We start from the raw sequence: 14,444 nt of genomic DNA, 5'->3' as shown, positions 1-14,444 counted from the left end.
CCAAAACCCCGCCGGTTAATTAATTTTTGGAAATGGTCAACAACTAAACCTCCCTTCTCATGATTTGTCAACAGCTAATACATACATACATTGTAGAGCTATGCATATTTACAGTTAGTTTTCTCATTGCCATGTTGTTGCTGTTTTTCATTGTTATTATTTTCAATTAGGTACAAAGTGATTGTTCTTAACCTGCTTGGCAGATGACTCCGGCATCCTCCGAATGTCCACAGTTTTCTTCTCTCCAACCTCCACTGGGACAGTCTTCAAGTCTTTCTTCATTGCCTGTACATTGTACATCATCAAGGAGAGTTGCTCCCACTCCTTCCCCAAAGCCAGCTTCTATAGAAACATCGGAAGCCCCAGAGAAGCCCAGTTGCCTACAGACGACATTAGCATCGGTGATGTCCCAATAGTCATCACAAACTGTTCCCCATTCACCTTCATAGAAGACTTCAACGCGACCCTCGTTGCTGTTCTCGCTTCCAACAAGGCGTACAGATACATCTGGCACTGAAAATTGAAGGATTATATTCTGTGAGTAAAAGCTCCCTCAGCAATCAGACTATTTGACCAGTTTGTATTCTTAATCTTTCACAACAACGAGACAACAAACAGTTCACTACAGTCAAAGAAGGGTGGAATTTCTAACAGTTTTAAACGTTTTTTTTTTTCAGAATGGTCAGTGCATGATCAAAATGTATCACTTAAATTTACATCCACGACGTGGGACTGACATGTTTTCACCAGTTTGAACTAGTTTGAACCAGTTTGAACCAGTATTGAAATTGTATACTGCTAAAGGACAGGTACAAAGGCAAACTAAAGAGGGTTCATTGATAAACCAGTTAGAACCACTGTAGACTGGTAGGAACCAGTAGGTATGCTTTCTAAAGAGGGTTAATTGTTAAACCAGGTGGTGAACCAGTTAGAACCGGTTTAGACTGGTTGGAACCAGGTGCAAACTCAAGAGTCTTCATTGGTAAATCAGGTAATGAACCAGTTAGAACCAGCATAGACTGGTAGGAACCAGATGCAAACTAAAGCGGCTTCATTGGTTAACCAGGTGATGAACCAGTTAGAACCAGTATAGACTGGTAGAAACCAGTAGGTATGCACACTAAAGAGGCTTCATTGTTAAACCAGGTGGTGAACCAGTTAGAACCGGTAAAGACAGGTAGGAACCAGGTGCACATTCAAGAGTCTTCATTGGTAAAATCAGGTGATGAACCAGTTAGAACCAGCATAGACTGGTAGGAACCAGTAAGTATGTTTTCTAAACAAGCAGTAGATTGTATTCAAATAACCCAGTTTTACCTTCATCTGATCGGCAGACAACCCCAGCATCTTCAGAGTGACCACAGTTCCCTTCTCCAGGTCCTAAGCTTGAGCAGTCTGCAATTGTCGTCTCAGAACCAGTACATTCAACATCATCCAAGAGAATCAAACCTTCGCCTATTTCAAAAGAGAAAACACAACACATGAGATGTGAATAATGTTTTTGATTATTAAGTGCTTGCACAAAACTGTCTCCAAAATGGAAAATCTGGGTTTGTTAACCGTGTAAAACTGTTAAACTTCATCTCCCAAAATAGTTCCATCATGGAAAAACTTACACTGTAAAAATGGGTTGATCAGGAAGCCTTTTTAATGGCACAGAAAATATTTGCAATAATCCTTGTCCCAAGGTGTTTGCGTTTGACAGGGTTGAGAATACAGTTCAAATAAAAGCAAAAAAGCAATACCTTCACCAAACTCAGCACTAGATGCAGCCCTTAATGCTCCACTTGTAAAACCAAGTTGTCTGCACACCACATTAGCATCATTAAGGTCCCACAAGTCATCACAGACGGTTCCCCATTCACCCCCATCAATGCGGACCTCAACACGCCCAGCGTTTGGAACTGATCCAACGAGTCTGACATCACCAGTTGAGGTTGCTTCTGTAGAGGAGGTTTCTTCTGAGGGGGTTTCTTCTGCGAGGGGGGAAAAACAAATAAGTTTGTAACCTTCTCCCTAGCCCGTCAGTAAGGTACAAAAAGGGTAACCTGGATGGAGAGAAAAATCCGCCAACATCCCAGTTTCTTACAAGATCAACTGGGATTCAAGTTTGATCATCCAGCAATCGATCAATATCCTATTGGAATTTCAAAATAATTCTTCTAAGATGTGGCAAAACTCCAAGCAAAATTCCAATATGTATCCCACCCAAAACCCCGCCGGTTAATTAATTTTTGGAAATGGTTAACAACTAAACCTCCCTTCTCATGATTTGTCAACAGCTAAAACATACATAGAGCAATGCATATTTACAGTTAGTTTTCTCATTGCCATGTTGTTGCTGTTTTTCATTGTTATTATTTTCAATTAGGTACAAAGTGATTGTTCTTAACCTGCTTGGCAGATGACTCCGGCATCCTCCGAATGTCCACAGTTTTCTTCTCTCCAACCTCCACTGGGACAGTCTTCAAGTCTTTCTTCATCTCCTGTACATTGTACATCATCAAGGAGAGTTGCTCCCACTCCTTCCCCAAAGCCAGCTTCTATAGAAACATCGGAAGCCCCAGAGAAGCCCAGTTGCCTACAGACGACATTAGCATCGGTGATGTCCCAATAGTCATCACAAACTGTTCCCCATTCACCTTCATAGAAGACTTCAACACGACCCTCGTTGCTGTTCTTGCTTCCAACAAGGCGTACAGATACATCTGGCACTGAAAATTGAGGGATGATATTCTGTAAGTAAAAGCTCCCTAGCAATCAAAATATTTGACCAGTTTGTATTCTTAATCTTTCACAACTAAGAGACAACAAACAATTCACTAGAGTCACAGAAAGGTGGAATTTTTTACAGCTTTAAACATTGATCTTTTTCAGAATGGTCAGTGCATGTTCAAATTGTATTACTTAAATTTACGTCCACGTTGTGGGACTGATATGTTTTATTAATAATAATAATAATTTATAATGCGCCGGTATCCATCTAAAGATGCTCATGGTGAGTGACACAATAAACGGGAAAAAGTTTTCACCAGTTTGAACTAGTTTTCACCATTTTGAACCATTATTGGAATTGTATACTGCTATCGGACAGGTACAAAGGCAAACTAAAGAGGGTTCATTGGTAAACTTAGTGATGAACCAGTTAGAACCAGTGTAGACTGGTAGGAACCAGTAAGTATGCACACTAAAGAGGTTTCATTGGTAAACGAGGTGATGAACCAGTTAGAACCAGTGTAGACTGGTAGGAACCAGTAAGTATGCACACTAAAGAGGTTTCATTGGTAAACGAGGTGATGAACCAGTTAGAACCGACAATAGAATGGTAGGAACCGGTAAGTATGCACACTCAAGAGGCTTCATTGGTATCCCAAGTGATGAACAAGTTAAAACCAGTATAGACTGGTAAGAACCAGTAAGTATGTTTTCTAAACAAGCTGTAGATTGTATTCAAATAACCCAGTTTTACCTTCATCTGATCGGCAGACAACCCCAGCATCTTCAGAGTGACCACAGTTCCCTTCTCCAGGTCCTAAGCTTGAGCAGTCTGCAATTGTCGTCTCAGAACCAGTGCATTGAACATCATCCAAGAGAATCAAACCTTCGCCTATTTCAAAAGTGAAAACACAACACACAAAGGTTTGTGAAAAGCGTTTTTGATACAAAGATTGTGGATCGGGTCACTTGGGGCTGGCTCGAAGTGCACTGACGTCACCACAATAAGGGTGAGTGATCGTTCTATTAGCTCATGGCAGGGACTCACCCAGATGCATATTTTGTTTGCAGGAAGATTAATTATTGAGTAAGTATCTGCACACGTTCGTCCCGGAAAAAAAAGAAAAAGGCCACCAAGATAAGCACAACAGGGTCAACCCAGGGAAACTAATTAAATACCAATAGAAAAAACACTGGAGCAATACCTTCACCAAACTCAGCACTAGATGCAGCCCTTAATGCTCCACTTGTAAAACCAAGTTGTCTGCACACCACATTAGCATCATTAAGGTCCCACAAGTCATCACAGACGGTTCCCCATTCACCCCCATCAATGCGGACCTCAACACGCCCAGCGTTTGGAACTGATCCAACGAGTCTGACATCACCAGTTGAGGTTGCTTCTGTAGAGGATGTTTCTTCTGTAGGTGTATCTACACAACAAGGGGAACAAAATTGTATTTATTTACCCTCTCCTAAAACTGTCAGCAAGATACACACATGGTAACCTGGAGGGTGTACTGCAGAATGACTCATCAAGCTAATCGGTTATTCATTTATTTTATTTAACTTGCCAAGTGATTTTTTGTCTATATGGGCTGGTGTGGAAAGTTTTGCTTTTGAAATTGCATGGGATGAAATTGCAAATTAGGAACATCCATGCAATCAGGTAGGAACTGACAAACCCAATCCACATAGAAGGCTCCATTCCCAGTCCAGACTTAAACTTAAGGCAACTGAGGTGAAAAGCACAGAATGACACCACTAACCGATATTAAACATCTGTTAAATTTTCCACGTTTGGAGCATTCATTTTAGGGACTTTAAAATAGTTCAAAAATTAATACAAAAAGTGATCTTTTTCCTACGATTGATGTTGAAATATTTCCAAACTTTATGCAATTCAAAAAAAATCAAAGAAGCTGTGATTAAAAAGCAAATCTTGATGTACCTGTTTGACAAGTTATTCCTACATCTTCAGAGTGAGTACAAGCAAGGGTATCCCACAGTCCCCAACCACAGTCCTTTAGCTTTGCTTCGTTTCCAGTACATATTACACCAGCAAGAATAGGACCTTCTCCTTGTCCATACTCCGCTATGCCATCATTACTGTAGAGTTCACTGTAGCCGAGTTCTCTGCACACCACAGCTGCATCTGCTGGTTCCCAGATATTGTCACAGATGGTTCCCCATTCACCGTCATTAAAAACCTCAACTCGACCAGACTCTGGACTTGAACCACCGACAAGACGCACCCCTACCTCAGGTAGTGGTTCTACAAGGGTAAGTTAAGCAATACACACATTAGTGTAGATCTAGAACTTGCCTTGGCACATTCACCGAGGCTAGCTGCAACTTCACGTCACAGTTGAAATTTACAGCTACATTTAAAAAAGCAGCTTTATAACAAAATGGTCTTAGTTCTTAGACTGGATTCCCCTACAGCTTACAACAAAAGAGGCGTTATGAGTAAAGAGATACACAAGATGGAGGACTGTATTCTGATGAAAGAAGAAAAGTGAGGAAGAATAAGTCAAGTAAGTGGTAAGTAACTAGCTGAATAAGAATCGTTCTCTTGAGTTGATTACAACCAAGGTTACCGACAAAGGTCGTTAAATCACCTTCTCCAAAATCCTGGTTTTGCTATTTGATTGTTTCAATGGGGATATGGTATCTTTCTGGGTCGGATGTTAAAATGTAACTACCTTTGATTAATGCTGCTAGTACAATGTACATGTATGTAGGTACATATAATGAAGTGTTTTACTGTTTCTTACCTGTTTGACAGACAACCCCAGCATCCTCAGCATGAGTACACCTTGTTGTTCCCCAATCATTACTTACACAATAGTCAAGTGAGCCTTCAATTCCAACACAATCCACACTATACAGAATGGGGCTACCAAAGCTACTAACGTCTGCAAACTCTCCCAAGTCTCCAATTCGCTCTACTCCGCTGAATCCAAGCTGTTCACAAGCCACCCTCGCCTCACTACGACCCCATTCATCATCACAGATGGTCCCCCATTCACCTTCTCGGTAGATTTCAACACGGCCGCTATTTTCATTTGGACCACCAGCCAGGCGGAGTGTGGTTATCATCTCACCACCATCAACACCTCCACCACCATCAACACCTTCACCACCACCAGCTTCTATTTAATAAAAAAAAGGGAATGAAATGTGTCAAGCAGAGTATCCATCAGCAGGGTTTGTATATTATCATTTTGATGGTTCTCTTGCAACTTACCAATGCAGATGACTCCGGCATCCTCCGAATGTCCACAGTTTTCATCTCTCCAACCTCCACTGGGACAGTCTTCAAGTCTTTCTTCATTGCCTGTACATTGTACATCATCAAGGAGAGTTGCTCCCACTCCTTCCCCAAAGCCAGCTTCTATAGAAACATCGGAAGCCCCAGAGAAGCCCAGTTGCCTACAGACAACATTAGCATCGGTGATGTCCCAATAGTCATCACAAACTGTTCCCCATTCACCTTCATAGAAGACTTCAACACGACCCTCGTAACTGTTCTCACTTCCAACAAGGCGTACAAATACATCTGGCACTGAAAATTGAGGGATGATATTCTGTAAGTAAAAGCTCCCTAGCAATCAAACTATTTGATCAGTTTGTATTCTTAATCCTTCACAACTAAGAGACAATAAACAGTTCACTACAGTCAAAGAAGGGTGGAATTTCTAACAGCTTTGCACGTTCAAATTGTATTACTTAAATTTACATCCACAACATGGGACTGACATGTTTTCACCAGTTTGAACTAGTTTTCACCAGTATTGAAAAGATTTTATTATATAGGACAGGTAAAAATGCACCCTAAAGAGGCTTCATTGGTGGCAGGTGATGCACCAGTTTGGTAAACCAAGTGATGAACCAGTTAGAACCAGTATAGACTGGTAGGAACCAGTAAGTATGTTTTCTTAACAGCTGTAAATTGTATTCAAATAACCCAGTTTTACTTTCATCCGATCGGCAGACAACCCCAGCATCTTCAGAGTGACCACAGTTCCCTTCTCCAGGTCCTAAGCTTGAGCAGTCTGCAATTGTCGTCTCAGAACCAGTACATTCAACATCATCCAAGAGAATCAAACCTTCGCCTATTTCAAAAGATAAAACACAACACATAAAGGTTCATGAAAAGTATTTTATTACCAAGATTTACTGATCAGGCATCATGCCAGTGTTCACATTAAATCATGCCTCAAATACATTGAACCAATGACCTCAGGAGTAACCCAAAATGTGTTCGTGCTCCCCATATGATTAATATCAAATATTTAAAAAAACAAGAGCTTAAAGACCTGGGCCCAATTTCATGGCTCTGCTTACCTCCGAATTCATGTTAAAATAACACCAACTATCGTGCTTGACCCCCCCCCCCCCCCACCCAAATTAAATTTTTAAAAATAGTTCAGATGTGTTTAAACGTCTGCCAACTGCATCAGAAGAACATTTGTATACCGGGTCTGTGAGGCATCCTTTTTTTCTTTGCATAGGAAATGTTTGGATGAATGCAAGTCCCCAGGCGTCTGCTTGCTGTTACAATGTGCCATGGCTAGGAATACAGTCATAAGAAAAAAAAACACTGGAGTAATACCTTCACCAAACTCAGCACTAAATGCAGCCCTGAATGCTCCACTTGTAAAACCAAGTTGTCTACACACCACATTAGCATCATTAAGGTCCCACAAGTCATCACAGACGGTTCCCCATTCACCCCCATCAATGCGGACCTCAACACGCCCAGCGTTTGGAACTGATCCAACGAGTCTGACATCACCAGTTGAGGTTGCTTCTGTAGGGGAGGTTTCTTCTGTAGGTGTATCTATACAAAAAGAGAAAAATAATTGTATTTGCTTACCCTCTTCTAAGCATGTCAGCAAGATACACACGATAACCTGAAGGGTGTACTGCAGAATGACTCATAAAGCTGATCAGTTAACCCTTATAATACCATCGTCAAGTTCATCCGACCACGCTTTGCAAGCACTTCCTTACATGACAATTCATGTTTCCGGACTGTGTGACGTGTAGTGCCTCTATACCAATGAGGAGCGCATTGCAAGCGCTTCCTTACCATTGTCATGTTTTCCTGACTGCGTGACGCGTAGTGCCTCTATACCAATGAGAAGAGCATTGCAAGCGCTTCCTTACCATTGTCATGTTTTCCTGACTGTGTGACGCGTAGTGCCTCTATACCAATGAGGAGCGCATTGCAAGCGCTTCCTTACCATTGTCATGTTTTCCTGACTGTGTGACGCGTAGTGCCTCTATACCAATGAGGAGCGCATTGCAAGCGCTTCCTTACCATTGTCATGTTTTCCTGACTGTGTGACGCGTAGTGCCTCTATACCAATGAGGAGCGCATTGCAAGCGCTTCCTTACCATTGTCATGTTTTCCTGACTGTGTGACGCGTAGTGCCTCTATACCAATGAGGAGCGCATTGCAAGCGCTTCCTTACCATTGTCATGTTTTCCTGACTGTGTGACGCGTAGTGCCTCTATACCAATGAGGAGTGCATTGCAAGCGCTTCCTTACCATTGTCATGTTTTCCTGACTGTGTGACGCGTAGTGCCTCTATACCAATGAGCGCATTGCAAGCGCTTCCTTACCATTGTCATGTTTTCCTGACTGTGTGACGCGTAGTGCCTCTATACCAATGAGGAGCGCATTGCAAGCGCTTCCTTACCATTGTCATGTTTTCCTGACAGTGTGACGCGTAGTGCCTCTATACCAATGAGGAGCGCATTGCAAGCGCTTCCTTACCATTGTCATGTTTTCCTGACTGTGTGACGCGTAGTGCCTCTATACCAATGAGGAGCGCATTGCAAGCGCTTCCTTACCATTGTCATGTTTTCCTGACTGTGTGACGCGTAGTGCCTCTATACCAATGAGGAGCGCATTGCAAGCGCTTCCTTACCATTGTCATGTTTTCCTGACTGTGTGACGCGTAGTGCCTCTATACCAATGAGGAGCGCATTGCAAGCGCTTCCTTACCATTGTCATGTTTTCTTGACTGTGTGACACATAGTGCCTCTATACCAATGTGGAGTTGATTTGACAAAAAAAGACGCAGCATTTGAGAGCCAGTATTTATTTTGATCCTCCTCTGTTGTTGAGCTTTGTAGCTTGGTTATCAAGCTTTTTAATTTTGTGTATTGCATAGGAGGTCGCCATTACAATTTTCTGAGAGAAGAAAACTTTGTTTTCACGCTTTTCACATCAATACCCAAATCATACATTTCATGGATGATGTAATAACATCTAAGATAAATTCTCTGCATTTTGTGGGAAGTAAAGTAATGTGATCAATTTTACCTGTTTCATCGCCTTCACCACCACCACCGGCTGCACCTGTGCATATTTATTGAAAGAGAAGGGAGAACCTATAAAGTAAGTTTTTAAAACAAAGCCATTGTTTACCACTTACTCCTAAATTTTACGAATACTTCCGTGCTCAACCGCAGAATTTTTTTCCACAAAATTTCTGGAATCTTTTGACCATGAGTATTGACAACAAACTTTCTCAAAATTGTTTACAAGATTTTAACACCAAAGCCACAGAAAAAGGTAGAGTTTGAAGTATAAAGTTCAGTACCAGTTGCCCTTCTTTGTAATGAAGGGTAATCACAATGCATTGTGTTTAAGTTCAAACACTGCATGTTCACAATGGAATGCCTCGACATGTTTGTCTTCAGTTGGCATCTCTGGATTCTTAAAATAATCTGTCTGTTCATAAACTGTTTGTGTGTGTTGCCTTGACTAGGTAATAAGGAAAGGGCTAATTATGTTTGCAATGCTACGCCAAATAACAAATTCTCAATCTAACAATGGACAAGAGTTTGTGTCAGTAGGTGTGTGACTGGTAGCAAAGGGTTGTTTGCAATGCTATGCCAAACAATAAGTTCTCAATCTAACCATGGACAAGAATCTGTGTGAGTAGGTGACAAGTAAAGTGTAATGCTACGCCATATAATAAACTCTCAATCTGACAATGGAATAGAAGCTGTAATTGAAAAGCAAAACTTGATGTACCTGTTTGACAAGTTATTCCTACATCTTCAGAGTGAGTACAAGCAAGGGTATCCCACAGTCCCCAACCACAGTCCTTTAGCTTTGCTTCATATCCAGTACATATTACACCAGCAAGAATAGGACCTTCTCCTTGTCCATACTCCGCTATGCCATCATTACTGTAGAGTTCACTGTAGCCGAGTTCTCTGCACACCAGAGCTCCATGTGCTGGGTCCCAGATATTGTCACAGATTGTTCCCCATTCACCGTCATTATAAACCTCAACTCGACCAGACTCTGGACTTGAACCACCGACAAGACGCACCCCTACCTCGGGTGATGGTTCTACAAGGGTCAGTTAAGCAATACACAAATTAGTGTAGATCTAGAACTTGCCTTGGCACATTCACCGAGGCTAGCTGCAACTTCAAATGAGATATAAACTTTACAGGGACATCTGCCTTTATCAATGGTGTCACTGACTTTATAAAAAATGCCTTAACAAGATTTCCCAACAGTGTCCAATGATAAGTAAAGAGTCTTCGACTCTGATCATCAGCTGATCAGACCTGGCTTTCCAGCGTCTATGGAATGAGCTTCCTGTGGGTCTGAGAGAAGCAATCTGGTTGCCTAAATTTGAACATCTCCCAAAGACATTCCTGTTCCACAATCAATCCTTAATCGTTTTTTGTTTGGTTTTGTTTGAAACTTTGCATGGTGAAAATACGACATGGAAAGGTTCGCGGTAACACATGACTATCCCTATCTCTTTCAGAACCAACCCAAATCATTAAGAGATAGTCATTACATGGTGGTTTTGTTTTGTTTTTTTGTCTCCTGTAAAAAGCTCTGTTCTTTGTATAGCGCTTTATATAAATGCTGTTCTTCGTATAGCGCTATATATAAATGCTGTTCTACGTATAGCGCTATATATAAATGCTGTTCTTCGTATAGCGCTATATATAAATGCTGTTCTTCGTATAGCGCTATATATAAATGCTGTTCTTTGTATAGCGCTATATATAAATGCTGTTCTTTGTATAGCGCTATATATAAATGCTGTTCTTCGTATAGCGCTATATACATGTATAAATGCTGTTCTTTGTATAGCGCTATATATAAATGCTGTTCTTCGTATAGCGCTATATATAAATGCTGTTCTTCGTATAGCGCTATATATAAATGCTGTTCTTCGTATAGCGCTATATATAAATGCTGTTCTTCGTATAGCGCTATATATAAATGCTGTTCTTCGTATAGCGCTATATATAAATGCTGTTCTTCGTATAGCGCTATATATAAATGCTGTTCTTCGTATAGCGCTATATATAAATGCTGTTCTTCGTATAGCGCTATATATAAATGCTGTTCTTCGTATAGCGCTATATATAAATGCTGTTCTTCGTATAGCGCTATATATAAATGCTGTTCTACGTATAGCGCTATATATAAATGCTGTTCTTCGTATAGCGCTATATATAAATGCTGTTCTTCGTATAGCGCTATATATAAATGCTGTTCTTCGTATAGCGCTATATATAAATGCTGTTCTTTGTATAGCGCTATATATAAATGCTGTTCTTCGTATAGCGCTATATACATGTATAAATGCTGTTCTTTGTATAGCGCTATATATAAATGCTGTTCTTCGTATAGCGCTATATATAAATGCTGTTCTTCGAATAGCGCTATATATAAATGCTGTTCTTCGTATAGCGCTATATATAAATGCTGTTCTTCGTATAGCGCTATATATAAATGCTGTTCTTCGTATAGCGCTATATATAAATGCTGTTCTTCGTATAGCGCTATATATAAATGCTGTTCTTCGTATAGCGCTATATATAAATGCTGTTCTTCGTATAGCGCTATATATAAATGCTGTTCTTCGTATAGCGCTATATATAAATGCTGTTCTTCGTATAGCGCTATATATAAATGCTCTTCTTCGTATAGCGCTATATATAAATGCTCTTCTTCGTATAGCGCTATATATAAATGCTGTTCTTCGTATAGCGCTATATATAAATGCTCTGAATTAATAACGTTCTTTACATCAGATGGAGGACCGTACTCTAATGGACGAAGAAAAACAAGAATGAGGCAGAAGAAAGGCCTGACCTTGCAAGGTTTTAAACATCAGTTTAAGAACGAGTCACTCCTCTTTTACTCCCATTCATAAATGCCTTTTTGTTGACATGTTGACATGTAACTAGCTTTGATTAATGCTGCTAGTACATGTATGTAGGTACATGTACATATAATGAAGCATGACGACTGTTTCTTACCTGTCTGGCAGACCACACCAGCATCCTCAGCATGAGTACACCTTGTTGTTCCCCAATCAGTACTTTCACAATAGTCTAGTGAGCCTTCAATTCCAACACAATCCACACTATACAGAATGGGGACACCTACAAGGCTAGTGTCTGCAAACTCCTTAAACTCTCCGACTCGCTCCACTCCGGTGAATCCAAGCTGTTTACAAGCGACCCTCGCCTCACTACGACCCCATTGATCATCACAGATGGTCCCCCATTCACCTTCTCGGTAGATTTCAACACGGCCGTTATTTTCATTTGGGCCACCAGCCAGGCGGATTGTGGATGTCACTTGATCACCATCACCACCAAGGACTTCAGCTATACAGAATAAAACAAAAAACCATGCAAAACAGTCTTCTAAATTGAAACAATATGCCTACGTATATATCTATGTACACCTTACGATGTGTGGGGGTGCGTGTGGGGGTGTGTGTGTGTGTGTGTGTGCAGGGCTTGATGTGGCAACCCGCTCAGGACACTTTGAGTGAGGTGAGTCTAACAGCGAATAGCATGTTGACTTCCTGGGAAGGTTCACTGTGTAGCATTTACTCTGCATGGTCTCATGCTTTGAATAGGGTTCACTCAGGTTATTGTTTCAGAAAGTCTCCCCTAACATTTGTTCTGATATTCTGCGACTTACCAGCACAGATGACTCCAGCATCCTCATAATGGTTGCAGTTTTCTACTCCCCAACCTCCACTGGGACAGTCCTCAAGTCTTTCTTCATCTCCTGTACAACCTACTTCATCTAGAAGAATTGCTCCCACTCCTTCCCCAAAGCCAGCTTCTACAGAAATATCAGTAGCCCCAGAGAAGCCTAGCTGCCTACAGACGACATCAGCATCGGTACTGTCCCAACGGTCATCACAAACTGTTCCCCATTGAGCTTCGTAGAAGACTTCAACACGACCCTCGTTACTGTTCTCGCTTCCAACAAGGCGTACTTTTACATCTGGCACTGAAAATTTAGGGAAAATAGTTGCTTAAAATAGGGCTCTGAGAGAATAGCATGTATTTAGTTTTCAGTTTAACATCCTAGAGACAAGACCAAATCTAATAGGCGTTTGCCTTTTTCAACTCTTGGTGTCAGTTTGTAACCAATAAGGAACCAGTGTAAACCAGTTCAAACAAGAATGAACAGGTATAAGCAGGTTCCAATCTCTCCCTATGTAAGTATTGAAGCAGATTATAAAAACTGAATATTCGTTAAGTTGCACCTTCATTCATCCAGCAGATAACACCAACTAATTCACTGCGGCCGCAGTTCCTTTCGCCCTCAGCAGCACGAGGGCAGTCTATTATTGCTGTCTCGGAACCCGTACATTGAACACTAGACATCAGTATATCGCCGGTAGCTGTAACAAATCAAAACAAGCACACAGGGTTTGGTGATGAACTCTAGGCAGAGTGCTTTAACACTCTAGCGCCGTGACTACTTGGTTTGCTAAGCCATTCTTAGTTGGGCATTACTCTTCATAAGGATTCTGAAATTATTCTTGTAGTAAAGGGTTAGTATAATTTTAGCTAATTGTTTTTAAACTCAGCAGCAGGTGTAATTAATTATGTTTACCAGTCAACTTATATTATTTATTTCTCTTAATTTTTATTTCATACAACATCCAACAACAAAAGCGGCAATTTAAAGATGGATAAAAGATGGATTAAACACACAAAAAACCCACGCACATAATGGTACTAGGCAAAGAGACAAATTAAAACAACAAAATTAGAACTACACTAGAACCAGACTAGAAAGACTGCTTCGTCACAGTCTTCACTTTTACAGATACATGTGCTACACATTAAAGTAGGTGATTACCGATTTCTCACACTTGCGTAACAACCCTTATTTACTGTTATAATTACCTTCGCCGAATCTATCTCCCCCTATGGCATGCGCAGCTCCGCTGGTAAAACCAAGCTGTTTGCAAACCACGTTAGCGTCCTCGTACTCCCATTCGGAATCACAGATGCTTCCCCAGTCACTCCCATCAATACGAACCTCAACGCGTCCAATGTGGGCTTCCGGTCCAATGAGTCTTACAACTTGTGCAGGTTCCGCTGAATTATTAAGAAAAGAAAATTAAATTTAATTCTAAAACATTCTAATTCCTAATTCTAAGAATACCAGCTTTTATAGCCTGGTGGATACCTGCCAGATTAAAGGGACGCTGCAGTGAATTCAAATAAAACATATTTTCCCAACATATCTGACTTGCGTAATTAGCGAATAAGTCATGCCCCCCCCCTTTTGTTACCGCCCCCTACCATCGACGTCACTTCGGGAATTCAAACATATCGTCGGCAAAAAGAGTCTGGTCCCCTAACTACACGCGCCTAGGTACCAGGCCACACAGTGCACATGTCTC

The 14,444-nt window shown here is 41.0% G+C and overlaps 1 protein-coding gene across 1 annotated transcript in view; it reads right to left on the bottom strand.

Moving 5' to 3' along the window:
* The window catches only part of LOC117288817, a 61,375-nt gene that overhangs the window by 29,988 nt on the left and 16,943 nt on the right, over nt 1-14,444 (bottom strand). Inside the window, exons 21-37 of the mRNA XM_033769667.1 lie at nt 13,942-14,136; nt 13,293-13,430; nt 12,716-13,033; nt 12,040-12,393; nt 9,773-10,096; nt 9,056-9,091; nt 7,334-7,561; nt 6,696-6,833; nt 5,966-6,283; nt 5,493-5,870; nt 4,667-4,990; nt 3,921-4,148; nt 3,470-3,607; nt 2,394-2,714; nt 1,746-1,976; nt 1,318-1,455; nt 193-513 (exon numbers count right to left, since the gene is read on the bottom strand). Of these exons, the coding sequence (XP_033625558.1) occupies nt 193-513; nt 1,318-1,455; nt 1,746-1,976; nt 2,394-2,714; nt 3,470-3,607; nt 3,921-4,148; nt 4,667-4,990; nt 5,493-5,870; nt 5,966-6,283; nt 6,696-6,833; nt 7,334-7,561; nt 9,056-9,091; nt 9,773-10,096; nt 12,040-12,393; nt 12,716-13,033; nt 13,293-13,430; nt 13,942-14,136 (4,128 nt within the window). The remainder of the gene's footprint in view (nt 1-192; nt 514-1,317; nt 1,456-1,745; nt 1,977-2,393; nt 2,715-3,469; nt 3,608-3,920; nt 4,149-4,666; nt 4,991-5,492; nt 5,871-5,965; nt 6,284-6,695; nt 6,834-7,333; nt 7,562-9,055; nt 9,092-9,772; nt 10,097-12,039; nt 12,394-12,715; nt 13,034-13,292; nt 13,431-13,941; nt 14,137-14,444) is intronic.

Source organism: Asterias rubens, chromosome 4 (genome assembly GCF_902459465.1).
Source record: "Asterias rubens chromosome 4, eAstRub1.3, whole genome shotgun sequence".
Lineage (NCBI taxonomy): Eukaryota > Metazoa > Echinodermata > Asteroidea > Forcipulatida > Asteriidae > Asterias > Asterias rubens.
Note: the sequence above shows the minus strand (reverse complement) of the source record. Positions and strands in the feature narration are given on the sequence as shown.